This window comes from Malaclemys terrapin, chromosome 10 (assembly GCF_027887155.1).
Source record: "Malaclemys terrapin pileata isolate rMalTer1 chromosome 10, rMalTer1.hap1, whole genome shotgun sequence".
Classification (NCBI taxonomy): Eukaryota; Metazoa; Chordata; order Testudines; family Emydidae; genus Malaclemys; species Malaclemys terrapin.
Window position 1 is genome coordinate 72,397,777 of NC_071514.1, and position 16,146 is coordinate 72,413,922.

The window sequence follows — 16,146 nt, forward strand, 5'->3', positions numbered from 1 at the left end:
CATGATTAAACTACGGGAACTGTGAGCTGCAGGGAACCACAAACATGTGCTAAGGCAAAAAGCTATTGCCAATCCCAACCAGACAAAAGTGAGTCCAATACCCCTTGAAAATAACGATTAACTTTAAAATTATGAGATTTTAAAAGAAATCACATCTTTTAAAATCTGTTCAGTTTTTTAAGCCTTTGAAGTTGAGGGGAGCCATCTATCCCCAATTTACACTCTTATCATTTCAGGTTTCTAATTCAGCCTTAAATACACATACATACACGCAGAGCTCCCTGCTGGCTACTTGCATGAGGATTCCACTTAGCTTTTCCTAAACCCTGAGCTGGGAAGCTACCATTCTATCCTTCTCCTGTCCTGCCTTCCTCCCATTTTGCCTCCCTTCAGGGCTCAGAGTAGGTGTACAAGCATCTTTTTTTGTGCTGCTATCTTGTACTCCAAAATCTAAGCTTTTGTCTTCTTTTAAAAGGAAGTTTCAAGTGCTTATAGTTGATGCCATACACTCAGGTCACATTTTTGAAGCTAACTGAACCTGAGACAATAGCTCTGAGATGTGTGAACTGCACCATTCATTTCAAAGGGTTCTAATGCAGATGCTCAAGTAAAATTGTTTACACGTCAACATTGTCAAAATACGTTTAATTGTCAACTATTTCACTGCTCATCAAAGCATGTCAGAAAAGAGAGGGAGGATCATATTAGGAAGATCTGCAATCCACAATTAATTATCTTTTTGACACAAAAATGAGTGAGCTCCTCCTTCCCCAAAAGAGTAGCCAACCCCAATAAACTAGTTAGTTTATTTAACTCTGTAGTGTAGACCAAGCCTTAGCAGAGTCCAGCAGGGTGTCTGATGCTTAAGGCAGTGAGTCTTTTATGGAGGTCATGGAAGTCACGGATTCCATGACTTTCCGAGACCTCTGTGATTTCTGCAGCAGCTGACCTCAAGGCTGCAGGAGCAGCTGGGGTGTACCCATGCTCAGGCAGCCCCAGGCAGTTGGTCCCGGGCACTGCCTTGGAGCAGTGGTCCGGGAGCAGCAGCGGCATCCTGGGCTGTGCCCCCCGCCCCCAACAGCAGTGGTGGAGCCCCAGGCCGCCCCCCACTTGGAGTAGCAGTAGCAGCAGGGCCCTGGGCCATGGCCACCTGCCCAGAGCAGAAGCGGCAGTGGAAGGGCCCCGGGCCACCCCCGCACAGAGCAGCAGTGGTGGCGGGGCCCAGGCCACTGCCCCCTGTCCAGAGCAGCAGCAGCGGTGGGGGGACCCTGGGCCACCTCTTAAAGCCTCCCCTAGGATCAGCAGCATCCCTGGAAGCACACTCCCCCCCCTTCAGCAGCTAAGATTTAATTAGGAGTATTTTTAATAAAAGTCATGGACAGGTTACCAGCCCGTGTGACTTTTTGGTTATTGCCCATGACCTGTCCATGACTTTTACTAAAAATACCCATAACTAAATTGTAGCCTTACTGATGCTCCATAAGAGCAGTTCAAGCTCAGAAAGCCCAGTGGAGCACAGAAGCTTCAGAAGTCAGCCTCGGCAGAGCTCATTGGTGTATTTGGCTGCTATTCAGGCTGTGTCTACACTATGGAGACTATGTTGGCATAACCATGTCAGCATAGCCCACTAATGTAGATGCAGTATACACCAACAAAGCGTTTTTTTGTAGAAACACTGTCTCCGTAAATGGCATTAGGTATGTCAGCAGAAGCCCCTTCTATCAGCATAGCTGTGTCTATGCTGGGGGTTTTGTTGGGTTAGCTATGTCAGTCAGGGGTATGTATTGATTCACACCCCTGACAAATGTAGCTATGCTGATATAACTGAGGACCGAGCATCAGTTCTTTAGGCTGAGCCCAAGGAACACAGAGACCATGCATCTTGATAGTTTGAATATATATGCATAATCAACTGTAAATGCAGGCAGAGAGCACCAATAGCACTTTTTTTTTTTAAGATTTGACTGTTTCATGCTCCCACGCAATCTCCTATTCCTCACCTGCGCTTCACGTTAACCTGCCCCTATATTTTTCTTCATTTCAGTCAGTTTCCTACAACTTACATTCTCCTTCTCTGACCAACCTTATTCTCCTGCATCCCCTCAGTCTCTCTCTTGCTGCACATTCCCCAACATCCCTCTTCTATGTCCTTGCTAGTCCCCTCATTCCCTTGGCACCCCTACAGTCTCCTTTCTAACCTCTTCACATTCCTCTGCATGCCCCTCAGACTCTCTCCTGCTCCCCACATTCTCCTATGCCCCCTGAGTCTCCCTCCTCGTCCTCACATTCCCTTGCCCCCTCACAGTTTCCTGTCAAGTTTCCTAACCTTTGTTGATGGCATTCTAGCTTCTATCCCATTGAAGCCAATGAGAGATGTCAGCTACTGAAAAAAATGGGACTCTGTTTAGCATACTTACAGATGCACTGAACAAAATGGGGCATAGTTCTCTCTCACACACACACAGACATACAGACATACAAAGCAGATAATGGGGTTCTGAGGGGTTCACAAAGAGTGGAGAATGGGGCTTAAACTAGGCTGGATCACGCTGGGTGTAAAACTACATATTTTTTGTTTGTTTGAGAATATAGTATTCTCAGCTTTCATTCTTCAGTCTCTAGTCTTTTTGTTACCAATGCAGTGACATATGTATGAATTTGCAGAGAGCCTGAAACAATAGCTCAGAGGCAGTGAGGAGAACTGTCCTGTTCCTCTTTATGGGTACATCTACACTGTGGTTGGGATCTGTAATTCCCAGCTTGGTTAGACATACACATGCTAGCTCTACTCGAGCTAGAATGCTAAAAATAGCAGTGTGGCTGCAGTGGCTTGGGGCACTGCTATTTTTAGCTCACTAGCTCAAGAAGCAGAGCTAGCATGTGTACGTCTACCTGACCTGGAATTATACCTCCCAGCTACAGTGTAGACATGCCTATAGGGTTTTAATTCAGATTAATTACAATAATTTAAATATCAATGTTACCTGTTTGTTAACAGAAGAAAAGAGAGAGAGATCATTATGAAGATCTGCACAGACTTTTGTGAGAGACAGCTTGGTGTCACAAGTAGCTGGTGCTTGGGATATAGTGGCACTTTTATCCTATTAGTCTGACTTGTAGAGCCAAAAGGCCAGAGGAGAAGATCAGAGCTAGGGTTGCCAAGTGTCCAGTTTTCGACTAAAACTCCTGCTCAAAAAGGGACCCTGGCAGTTCCAGTCAACACTGCTGACCGGGCTGTTAAAAGTCCAGCTGGCGGCGCAGCAAGGGCTGGTAGGCTTCCTGCTTGGCTCCATGCAGCTCCCGGGAAGTAGCCGGCATGTCTGTCTCCTAGGCAGAGGGGCAGCCTCAGGGGCGCTGCGCACTGCCCCTGCTCCGAGCGCCAGCTCTGCAGCTCCCATTGGCCGGGAAATGCGGCCAATGGGAGCTGGGGCGGCAGCGCCTGCAGGCAGGGGCAACACGTGGAGCCCCCGAGCGTGCCTCAACCCAAGAGCCTGAGGGACATGTCGCCGCTTTCCCAGGAGCCGCCTAAGGTCAGCTCTGCCAGAGCCTGCACCCAGAACCCTATCCCGTGCCCCAACCCCCGCCCCAGCTCGGAACCCCCTCCCGCACCCAAACTCCCTACCCCAGAGCCCGCACCACACACTCTCTCCCGCATCCCAACTCCCTGCCCCAGGCCAGAGCCCTCTTCCACACTGTGAACCCCTCATTTCTGGCCCCACCCCAGAGCCCACACTCCCAGCACAGATCCTGTACCACCTTCCACACCCCAACCCCATCCCAGCCCAAAGCCCCCTCCCACACTCTGAACCCCTTGGCCCCAGCCCGGAGCCCCCTCCTACATCCCAAACCCTCATGCCCAGCCCCACCCGAGAGCCCGCACCCCCAGCCTGAGCCCTCACCCCCTCCCGCACCTCTGCCCCAGCCCAGAGCCTCCTCCCGCACTTCGAACCCCTCAGACTCAGCCCTGAGCCCCTTCCTGCACCCCAAATCCCTCATCTTCAGCCGCACCCCAGAGCCCACACCCCCAGCTGGAGCTCTCACTCCACCCCATACCCCAACCGCCTACCCTAGCCCGGTGAAACTGAGCGAGTGAGCGAGAGTAGGAGAGAGCGAGTGACGGAGAGGGGATGGAGTGAGTGGGGGCTGGGGCCTCAGAGAAGGGGCGAGGTAGAGGGCGAGACAAGGGCATTGGGTTTTCTGTATTTAGAAAGTTGGTAAGCCTAACCATAGCCCAAGGGGGAGCTGAGGCCCATCAAGGACAAACCAGTCCCGAAGAGTCCAACCTGGCATCCTAATTCCTAACAACTTCACAGCAAGCCCAGTTCTCACACTAATGCAGCAGGGGCCTAATCAGATCTGGTAGTGGGTGTGAGTCCAGGTGACTTTCTCCTTGGTTCTAGTGGCTGCTGTTACTCTCTCTGTTGGAAGTTATTTGCAGTCTCAGGCAGACATCACTGCATCATGGGTCACATTTTAAAGATTTTTTTCACTATCATGAGGGCTAGAAACTTACAGATATAAATACGTTTTTTAAATTAAAATTCAGGCTCTGATGTCATTGCATGATTCAGGAGCCAGGACCCTATGCCATGTGCCTGTTGTTTTTATGTCTCAATTCAGCCCTGCCGCAGGTGTATCCAAATCCCCATGAGAAAGAGCTGATCCGAGGAGCCCAGCACACATGATCATATTTTGAACATGTGCACTATCCATTGTAAGTAGCATCTCAAGTTACTGGAGCTTGGTTTGTGTGCAGAGCACCACTACTCCTCCCTCAAATTCAGGCCCTGAATAGAATTCTGATACACTGAGGAGAATTGGGTGTTGGGGAAAGAGTTCACACACTTACACAATCACTGAGGAGAATGGGGATCTGGGGAGCAGAGTTCATTTACACAGACTGATTCTCCACTGCCTGGCACCTGGTGTAGCCACTTACACCTATGCAAAGTAAGTAAAAAATATTATCATACCACATAGTCCTGCTCTTTCCTATGCCTCACCATAGCCCACTCCTCAAAATGACTACCCGCAACAGCCTCACTCCCCACCATGACTATCTGCTATATTCAGCTTTAAAACCCTGGTTCATACCAAATCACTCAAAGGAAATTTTAACTTTGACCGTACTTTTAATGTAACAATAAAACACTTTACCATTTGCCAGTGTCCATGTGTCTATAGAGATTATAGACCAGATTCTCTGGTCAGGCTGCACCCAGCAGAGTCAATAGGTGTAGTCAAACTCCACTGAGAGGGAGTTGAGCCCAAGTAGCCCAAAGAACATGCATAATCATATTTTGAACATGTGCACAATCTACCATGAGTGGTGTCTCATGTGGGCAGAGCTTATTCTGTTGGCAGAGCTTGGAAAAATTCCATCGCCATTTATTTTTCCAATCTGATCCCTGACTCTCGTACAGATTCTGACCTCACTTATACCAGTGAAAACTCAGAGTAATTCTATTATCCTGAGTGGAAATTTTCTGGAATTACAAGAATGCAGATTTTGGGTTCCAGGCTGCTAGAAACCGTAGGTGAAATCCAGGCTCCACTGAAGTCAATAACAAAATTCTTCTCATTTACTTCAAGACCAGGATTTTACCCCCTTACCTTTTGTTTGGATTTTGTCTGAATAGTCTTTGTTCACAGGTGTGTTGCTGTCACTTATAACCTGGATCAACTCCCCTTCTGGGTAGTCAAAATTGGCAGGGAATGCTTTGGCTCACTACTGATAGAAATAGTGAATGTCTTCTTCCTTATACACGCTACTAAAACATTCAGTAAACCAGTCTGCTCTTTAAAAAACAACACTTGATTGCCAACAACTTAGCAAATTTACCATCTTCTGTCTAACCCAGGGGTAGGCAACCTATGGCACAGGTGCCGAAGACGGCACGAGAGCTGATTTTCAGTGGCACTCACACTGCCCGGGTCCTGGCCACCGGTCCGGGGGGCTCTGCATTTTAATTTAATTTTTAATGAAGCTTCTTAAACATTTTAAAAAGCTTATTTACTTTACATACAACAACAGTTTAGTTATATATTATAGACTTATAGAAAGAGACCTTCTATAAACATGTAAATGTATTACTGGCACGCGAAACCTTAAATGAGAGTGAATAAATGAAGACTCGGCACACCACTTCTGAAAGGTTGCCGATCCCTGGTCTAACCTCTCCTTCCTGGGAGATGTCATTGAGAAGATGATAGTGAACAAAATCCAGCAACACCTGGCTTCTGCTGGCATCCTAGATTGCCCAGTCTGGCTTCCTGTGAGGCTATGGCACAGAACAGCACTGGATGACCTTGTGGCAATTAACAAAGGGGAAATAACAATGTAGTTACTTCCAGATCTGTCAGCAGCCTTTGATACTGTTGGTCATGATCTCCTGTTGACTCTTCTGTGTGCGATGGCAGGAATCAATATTATTGTGCTCAACTGACTTCTTGCTTTCCTCTCCAAAGAATTATGATGGACATCTGTCCCTTTCCCCCAAGAGCTTTGACATGTGGAATCGCAGAGGGTTCAATCTTGTCAATGGTCAACATTTTTGTACATCCTATGGGATAGCATGAGATGCCACAGGCTGTTTTGGCAATAATATACTGATGAGACAAAACGCTGTTTCCTTTATATTCAGGCTGGTCTACACTAGCAGGTTAGGTTGATCCAACTATGTTTCTCAGGGGTGTGAAAAATTCACACCCCTGAGAAATGTAGTTAAGCCGACCTAAGTCCTAGTGTAGATGGTGCTAGTCGATGGAAGACTGTTTCCATTGACCTCGTTACTGCCTCTTGGAGAGGTGGCTTTGGTTGGTTGGCAGTCACTGCTGAGCGACATAGCATACATCTTTGTTCTTTTGAGAGCCAAGTACATGGCCTCCACAGTACTTTCATCCTCTCAACTTTGTGGAAACTGGAATTCAATCTGGACCCACTGAATGGCAGTTAGAAAAGTTTTTTCCTTGGCAAGCTGCAACAGGAGGTTGTGAACAGCAGTTTGTTGTATGTCCGTACAGCTATGGTAATTTCACAATGGTACAGCTTTACAAAGTAATATGATCCATTTTAAAGGCCTACTAATTGTTGATTTGGTCATTTCAGTTTGTTACAGCAAAGTATTCATTTTAGAAGTCTGACAGTAATATTATCCTTGATTAAAACTCTACGGAATATTGCAACATATCAACAATAATTATTACTAAAAATTAGCAGTATTCTCTGAAGATAATTTAAATGGAGGAGCATTCTTCAAAGATATTTATTCACATTGTGGAGGTAGAGACAGTTTAAGTATCTCTCTATTATCCAGCTACACAGAAGTCTCCAGTTGTATACAAAACAACAGGCTTTTAATGTACAAGCATTTATTTAACAAAACTAACTTACAGCCATGACATCTGTCTGTTACTATCTTCTTATAGCAATATAACAATAGACATGAAGGAAGAAGCTCTTTCATTTGAAGAGAATTCCTGAATTCAGTGAAGTGAGGGGAGGGATGGTGCAGAAAAGAATATGTTCTTAGTGAGGATTTTCTTTTTAGCTGTAAATGTTATTTTAGAGTTTTGAAGGGGACTTTATACAATTTTTCAGCAGGCAGCTTCCAAAATTTGAGGTAATGCACAAGTACATCGAGACATACACATCTGATGGCTAGCATGGATAAATGGGATCCTGCTGATGCAACTCTGCAGATGGTCCCAAAACCTGTGACCTCTACATGGAAACCTTACAGTTCAAACAGCTAATGGCTGTTTTGATCTGTGCAATGACAGCTCTTGGATGACAGAAGAATTCAGATTTTTAAACTGCAGCATTTTCAAAGACTTCCAATATCACAGAGCAGGCACACTGAAGGATGAAGGTTTCTGACAGGGCACAGTAAGCTCCCTTGGGAAGACCAAAAACAAACAAAAAAAAATCTGTTGAGTGTGAACATTAAAGTGAACCAGAGTACCCATTTTGAACCTGTATAATGTTCCATGAAAAGACACAAGCCATTAGTTGTAATGTTCAATTACAGGGTCCTGCAAAAGTGTTCTAATTAGTCACTTTCTCAATTTGCTATCTGCTGACTTCTCAAGTTGAATAGTCCCCAGAGAAAATGGTGGTCCCATTAGCTGCTTGTGTAGCTTGATACAGATGGCTGATGAGGACTACATAAGGTTCCTGCTCCTCTCTGATTTCTAAAAACACAAATCACTAGCCACTTCTTTTTAATTAAAGAAAACACCTAAGAAATACATAGTTAAACTATCAGTCAGGTCAGGTTAAATTTAGGTTTTATAAAAGTTTTTGGGAAAGTATTATTTATTAATATTTATTATTTGCTTGCTGATTTTAATAGACGTAAACCAGTTATTGTGTTGACTAAACATGCTTCATCAGTATTTCCAACCCAAACATTAGAGTATTGTGCTACCATGTCAGAAAGAAAGAAACTAACTAACTACAAATACTGTTCAAACTAAGAAATTCAAAAAATAAACAATATAAATTAGGGGAAAATAAATTAGATTTAAAAACATACTTTCTGTTTTAGTAGTTCCAAGTGTTGTTATTAACACAGGTAGAAGTTTTGCTATAGGAATATATGATTTTGTTTCCATTCTTTTAAAAGACAACTACGGCAAAAATGTGAAGACAAAGGTTTATTTTCTAGAATTAATTGTGTTTTGTGTGTGAAGGGGGTGGGGAATAAGTGGGATAGTATGGAGGGATATTATACATAGAATCATAGGACTGGAAGGGACCTCAAGAGGTCATCTAGTCCAGTCCCCTGCACTCATGGCAGGACTAAGTATTATCTAGACCATCCCTGACAGGTATTTGTCTAACCTACTCTTTAAAATGTCCAGTGATGGAGATTCCACAACCTCCCTAGGCAATTTATTCCAGTGCTTAACCACCCTGACAGTTAGGAAGTATTTCCTAATGTCCAACCTAAACCTCCCTTGCTGCAATTTAAGCCCATTGCTTCTTATCCTATCTTCAGAGGTTAAGAAAAACAAATTTTCTCTCTCCTCCTTATAACAATCTTTTACGTACTTGCAAACTGTTATCATGTCCCCCCTCAGTCTTCTCTTTTCCAGACTAAACAAACCCAATTTTTTCAACCTTCCTCATAGTTCATGTTTTCTAGAATTTTAATATTTTTTGTCGCTCTTCTCTGGATTCTCTCCAATTTGTCCACATCCTTCCTGAAATGTGGCACCCAGAACTGGATACAGTACTCCAGTTGAGGCCCAATCATTGCAGAGTAGAGCAGAAGAATTACTTCTTGTGTCTTGCTTACAACATACCTGCTAATACATCCCAGAATGATGTTCACTTTTTTTGCAACAGCGTTTTGTATGTGTGCAACTGATTATTCCTTCCTAAGTGGAGTACTTTGCATTTGTCTTTATTGAATTTCATCCTATTTACTTCAGACCATTTCTCCAGTTTGTCCAGATCATTTTGAATTTTAATCCTATCCTCCAAAGCACTTGCAACCCTTCCCAGATTGGTATCGTCCGCAAACTTTATAAGTGTACTCTCTATGCCATTATCTAAATCATTGATGAAGATATTGAACAGAACCAGACCCAGAACTGATCCCTGCAGGACCCCACTTGTTATGTCCTTCAGGCATGACTGTGAATCACTGATAACTACTCTCTGGGAATGGTTTTCCAACCAGTTTTGCACCCACCTTATAGTAGCTCCATCTAGGTTGCATTTCCCTAGTTTGTTTATAAGAAGGTCATGCAAGATAGTATCAAAAGCTTTACTAAACTACATCTACTGCTTCCCCCCATCCACAAGTCTTGTTACCCTGTCAAAGAAAGCTATCAGGTTGGTTTGACATGATTTGTTTTTGACAAATCCATGCTGACTGTCACTTATCACCTTATTACACCTCTACCCCATTATAACGCGACCCGATATAACACGAATTCGGATATAACGTGGTAAAGCAGCTCTCTGGGGGAGTGGGCTGCGCTCTCCGGTGGATCAAAGCAAGTTCGATATAACGCGGTTTCACCTATAACGCGGTAAGATTTTTTGGCTCCCGAGGATAGCGTTATATCGGGGTAGAGGTGTATCTTCTATATCAGTGTTTCCCAAACGTGGGACACCGCTTGTGTAGGGAAAGCCCCTGGTGGGCTGGGCCGATTTGTTTACCTGCCCTCCTGTGTTATTTTCCCCACAGATGTCTGAGTAGTTGAAGTCCCCCATCACCACCAAGTCCTGTGCTTTGGATGATTTTGTTAGTTGTTTAGAAAAAGCCTCATCCAGCTCTTCTTCCTGGTTAAGTGGTCTGTAGTACACCCCTACCATGACATCACCCTTGTTTTTTACCCCTTATCCTTACCCAGAGACTGTCAACAAGTCTGTGTCCTATTTCCATCTCAACCTCAGTCCAAGTGTATACATTTTTAATATATAAGGCAACACCTCCTCCCTTTTTTCCCTGCCTGTCCTTTCTGAGCAAGCTGTACCCTTCTATACCAATATTCCAGTCATACGTATTATCCCACCAGGTCTCTGTGATGCCAACTATGTCATAGTTGTGTTTATTTACTAGCATTTCACATTCTTCCTGCTTAGTCCCCATACTTCTTGCATTAGTATACAGACATCTAAGCTACTGATTTGATCCCCCCCACCAGTTCTGTCTTGTCTCTCCTTTTTCCCTGCTATAACAGCCCAGGTTCCCCCTCAAATTCCAAACCTTCTCCCATGTTTCCATGTTCTTGACTTACCTGTGGGCTTTGGTCACCTCAATGACCCAGCATATCTAAAAGATCACCTAAACTTTTGGGATGAAGACTGTGGTCCACACCTCTGCTCTCCTGGCACAATGGAACTTTCTACCATAAGGATAAAGCTCATCTGTGTAAGGGGCAACTGCTGTGGTGCCAGAACTGAGGGCAGCCTGCTCATCGGCCATAGCCATCAGCAGCTGATAAGGGAGGATGAGAGGGGCCAGGTGAAGAGGCATGGAATATAGGCAGATGGACAGTGTGGGACACAGGAGGCTGTTGGGGGGGTCACATAGAGTGGTATTCAGAAGGACAAATCGTGGGGGGACAGATTGGGGTGGGGGCTGAATGGGAGTTTTGGTGCGGGGCCACACGGGATCGGGGTGGCTGAGTGTGCGTGCAGGGACAATGGGGATGTGGGGTGCATGGGGGTGTGGGGACACATGGGGAGGAGTGTGGGGGGTATGTGATGACTGAGTTGGGGTGCAGGGACACATGGGAATAAGGGAATGCATGGGGATGGGGGAGGAGGGTGCAGGGACACATGGGGACGGGGAGGAGGGGTTGCTGAGTGGGGGTACAGGGACATATGGGAATGGGGAGAGGGTATTGGGACACATGGGGACAGGGGCAGATGTGCTTGACTGATTGGGAGAGGCTAAGGGTCTGCATGGGGGAAGCTCTCAACTCCCTAACAATTCCTACCCCCTGGAAAAAAAACTTGTCCATACTTCTCCCACCTGCACCCAACAACCATCCAGGTTCACTCCCAGGCTCTTTCCCAGCAATTATTTCTCTCTCCCTCAGCTCCTCTGTTACCCTGACTTCCCGAAGCCTTTGCACTGCTTCTGAGGGGTATGGAAAATACGTTTCTGTATTGTAGTTTAAATTAATTATTACTCAAAGTTCTGTATTAATACGGCTAGTAAGGAATCTATTTGTCAAAAAATATTTCCTGAATATTTTTGTTATCTGTATTGTTACAGACATACTTGTTGACAGGTATTTTGTAATAAATTACCAAAATAATTGAAACTGTTTGATTATACTGTGTTATTTTGACAAATAAAATATGCATAATTTTGCATAATTCTAAAATATTGTGCCCAGAATTTTTAATTTTTTTTGGCATAGAATTTTTAATTTTTTGGCACAGAATTCCCCCAAGAGTAACAAGTGGAGCAGTATGGGGAGCTGAGAACCCGGGCTTGGCACAGAGCTGACAGACCAGGCTCTCAGCACTGGGCAGTCGGGCTCTCAGCTCAGAGCTACATGTGGTGCTGACAGGCAATATAAGTAATGCAGTGTCTACACAGACACTACATTGTCCTAACTACATCGACCTAAGTGCTACGCCTCTCACGGAGGTGGAGTTATTAGGTTGGTGTAGTGGGGGACTTACATCGACAGGAGCAATGCTGTAGTGTAGACTCTTGCAGAGGTAGGTCAACGTAAGCTGCTTTACATTGGCCTAACTCTGTAGGGTAGACCTAGCCTGAGTAGGTTTGATTTATTATGGGCAACAGAGAGCAGTACTAACAGAGAGAGAGACACATGAGCCAATACATTACATATGCTTGTAATTTTTGCATAGTTGAAAATTATCTGTACTTCATACTGTAATGCTCTTTACTTGAATGACAATCTTGTTTAATCAGCACATAAATCAAGGTTTTGTGTTTTCCTTTTAATACTTCTTTTTTTGTACAGAAGTGGTAAATTCATTAGGAGCTGTTGGTGCTCACTAGCTCTCATTAGTATCAGGGGCCATAATGTTTAATAATACCTTGACATATGTTAATATCGCTGGGGATGCTGAATTAAATTAACTGAAGCATGGTTTTGGATAATTAAGGAAACATTCACTGTAATTAATAGTTATTGGAGGCACTGACCCTTTTTTGGGTTCAGAGGGAAATTTGTATAATTGAGATGATTATACTGCATTTGTTTACAATAGGATTATATATGATCATTTTGGTTAGAATTTGTATGGGGTAAGCTGTTAGCGATTTTAAATTATTGTGTGCTCAAAACCGGGAAAAGTTCAGTTTGGAAACATGGTTCTACCTGACTCAGGACATCACCATGTGTTTGGTAAAAAAGATTCAGTGCCACTTTTTGTGGTGTGACAGATACTAATAATCATCACAATTTTTTGATGCATTGAACTCTGAAAATATTATGATTATATGTATTATTAATTTCTGCTACTGCCCATTATGGATAGGTGCTTTCCAAATAAAAAGGAACACCTCATGCACTAAAGATCTTACAATTTAAAAATTGACCTGTCAGTATCTATATTCTCAAGTGTGAGTGGGACTAGTCGGTATCTCAATACCCCAGATCCAATGAATGCAGTGTGCACTGGAATTAGTCTGATGCCCAAGCCCCTTGAAGGACACAGTATGGGATGGGATACCCCAACCCCCAGCATTACAGGATGTAGTATGGGGTGAGCATAATCTGCACGTCAGTCTCTCCATCCCAAGGAGTGCAGTTGGGGGAGGGGAATATTAGCCAGCTCCCTGCCTCCCAGATGTGCAGGAAGCAAATTAGCGAGAGCCTCTATCCCCCAGAGGCATGTGGGGACGACAGATTAGGGCCATGGCCCCTATGTATGTGTATGTGTGTGTGTGGGGGGGGGATGAATGGCTGGAACAATTTGTATAGTGTGGGTGCTGAGCACTCCTAGTTCCAGCACCTATGGTGCGGGGGTGGGGGACTGCTCAGCGTCCTGGTGTGTGTGTGGCAATGGTCAGCGCCCCCGGCCCCCTAGGGTTAGGCCCATTCCGCACGAGATCGACCGAGGAAGACTCCTAGCGCGCCATGGCGGGACCCTGTAGAGGGCGCAGCTGGGCGAGCTCGGGCTGGAAAGAGCCGGTACGTTCCACCCCCCTCGCCTCCGTTCGCTCTGCCAGGCCGCGGGAAGCGGCGGGTCGCTGAGTCCCAGAGGTCCCGGCCATGTGGAGAGGTGGCGGGGGCGCTGCGGGGGAACGGCGGCCCAGGTTTTGGCCTAGAGCCAGGGGGCCCAACCTGCCGCCGCCCGCTATCGAGTTTCCCGAGGAGGGGCCGGAGCCGCAGTACGACGGTGAGTGAGGGGAGCCGCCGTCCACGACTCTAGCAGGGCCCGGGGCGGAAAGTGCCCCAGCTGCTGAGGGGAAAGGGCACTGCATCTGCCCCCTCCCGCCCCAGAGGGATATTCGCTGCGGGGGCAGATAACGGGGGCTTAAAGTCGTCCCCCCCCCCAGCTCCTGGGACACACTGAGAGAGCAGTGCAAATCCCCCCAACCCCCCAGTGATGGGGCGACATTGCGCCCCTTCCCCTAAGGAGAGGGAGGTATCCACCCCCCCTCCCGGCCCCACTGGGGGATGGTACAAAAGCCTCCCCGTGGCCCCTATCATTGTCTGGTGGGGGAGGGGGGTGATGATGAAATTGGCCCCTAATTCTTGCAAGGCATCAGGTGCCTGGTAGGGAGGGTGATGCAAGAGCAGCACAGTTGTCAGTCATTAATTCCTAATCTCCAATTTAACTAACTGTCTGCCCACTTTGTCCTCCTGAAGTATTTCTGAGGAGTTCCTGGAGACTGTGTGTTTTCTATAGGGTCTCCGTGGCCCCTCGCCGTGGCCTTCCTCTGAGTACGGATGACTCGGGGACTCTGGAAGTTTGATGTAAACTTTTAATGTGGAAGATTCATAGATTCTAGGACTGGAAGGGACCTCGAGAGGTCATCGAGTCCAGTCCCCTGCCCTCATGGCAGGACCAAATACTGTCTAGACCATTCCTGATACACATTTATCTAACCTACTCTTAAATATCTCCAGAGATGGAGATTCCACAACCTCCCTAGGCAGTTTATTCCAGTGTTTAACCACCCTGACAGTTAGGAACTTTTTCCTAATGTCCAACCTAAACCTCTCTTGCTGATCATTATTTGTTATCCCCCTTAGGGTTATTTGGGTCTCTGGTTTTTCCTTCATTCTCATTTCCTTCCCACTCTCCACTTGGCTTGTGTCAGGTGCTGCTGTCATGTCTGCTTGTTTTTTGTTTGTTTGACTCTCCTGGGTAGTATTTAAATCTTCTATCAAAATCATTATCCTGATCTTTTTGAAGGATAAGATTTCTGTGAATTCTACAAATCAGTGGAGACTGTGTTACTGAGGTGCATGTGAATGTTTCATTTATTAAGCAGATGTTTTTTTCTATAAAACAGTATGCGGGGTGGGAGGGGAAGCTTTGAAATATTTCTACATAAGAGTGGCCATACTGGGTCACACTAATGGTCCATCTAGATCTAGCCCAGTATAGAGTCTTCCAGCAATGGCCAATGCCAGATACTTCTGAGGGAATGAACAGAACAGGGCAATTATCAAGTGATCCAGCCTCTATTATCCAGTATGAGCCTTAGGGACACCCAGAGCATGGGGTGGCATCCCCGACCTGAGATTAGTTAATAGCCATTGAGGAATCTATCCTCCATTAACTTACCTAATTCTTTTTTGGACCCAGTTATACTTTTGGCCTTCACAACAGCCCCTGGCAATGAATTCCACAGATGACTGCATTCTGTGAAGAAGTATTTCCGTTTGTTTGTTTTAAACCTGATGCCTATTAATTTCATTGGGTGACGCCTGGTTTTTATATTATGTAAAGGCATAAATAACATTTCCGTATTCACTTTCTCCACACCATTAATTATTTTACAGACCTTTATTATATTCCCCACTTAGTTGTCTCTTTTCCAAGATGAATAGTCCTAGTCTTTTTAATCTCTTCTTTTATGGAAGTGGTTCTATATCCCTAATCATGTTTGTTGCCCTTCTCTGTACCTTGTCCATTTCTAATATATCTTTTTTAGATGGGGTGACCAGAACTGTGTGCAGTATTCAAGATGTGTGCATACCCTGGATTTATAGTGCCATTATGATATTTACTGTCTTATTACTGTATATATCCTTTTTCCTAATGGTTCCTAACAGGGTGGATTTGATTTAAATCACTAGTCAGGAAGACTCTTTAATCATGGATTTCTGCATAAAAGTGCATTCTTGTTGATTTGTTATAATCTTAATACATATTCTTCACAACTCAGAGATAGCTGTAGGTTTCATTTTTAGAAGATACACACTATACATTTTTAAAGAGATTTATTTTGAAAACTTTTCAGATTAGTTTTACAGCTATATCAGAAAATGAATGTTTGGTTATTTCATTTACCAAAGGTAATTGAAGCAGATATTTATGAAGTCATTGAGAGGTGAACTATCTCCAATTCAACAGGTTAATCATTAATATTTGGAGGATTTTCTTTCCGTGCTGTATTAGGAGGAGAACATCACCAGACAGACATTTAAATTGTTTTATTTAACTAAAACAACAATGTTATG

At 44.9% G+C, this 16,146-nt stretch overlaps 1 protein-coding gene across 1 annotated transcript in view; it reads left to right on the forward strand.

Annotated features, from left to right (window-relative positions):
• Nucleotides 1-13,613: 13,613 nt before the first annotated feature.
• EIF2AK1 (eukaryotic translation initiation factor 2 alpha kinase 1) overlaps nt 13,614-16,146 on the forward strand; it is a 36,939-nt gene continuing 34,406 nt past the window's right edge. Inside the window, exon 1 of the mRNA XM_054042670.1 lies at nt 13,614-13,849. Within this exon, the coding sequence (XP_053898645.1) occupies nt 13,723-13,849 (127 nt within the window). The 5' untranslated portion in view covers nt 13,614-13,722. The remainder of the gene's footprint in view (nt 13,850-16,146) is intronic.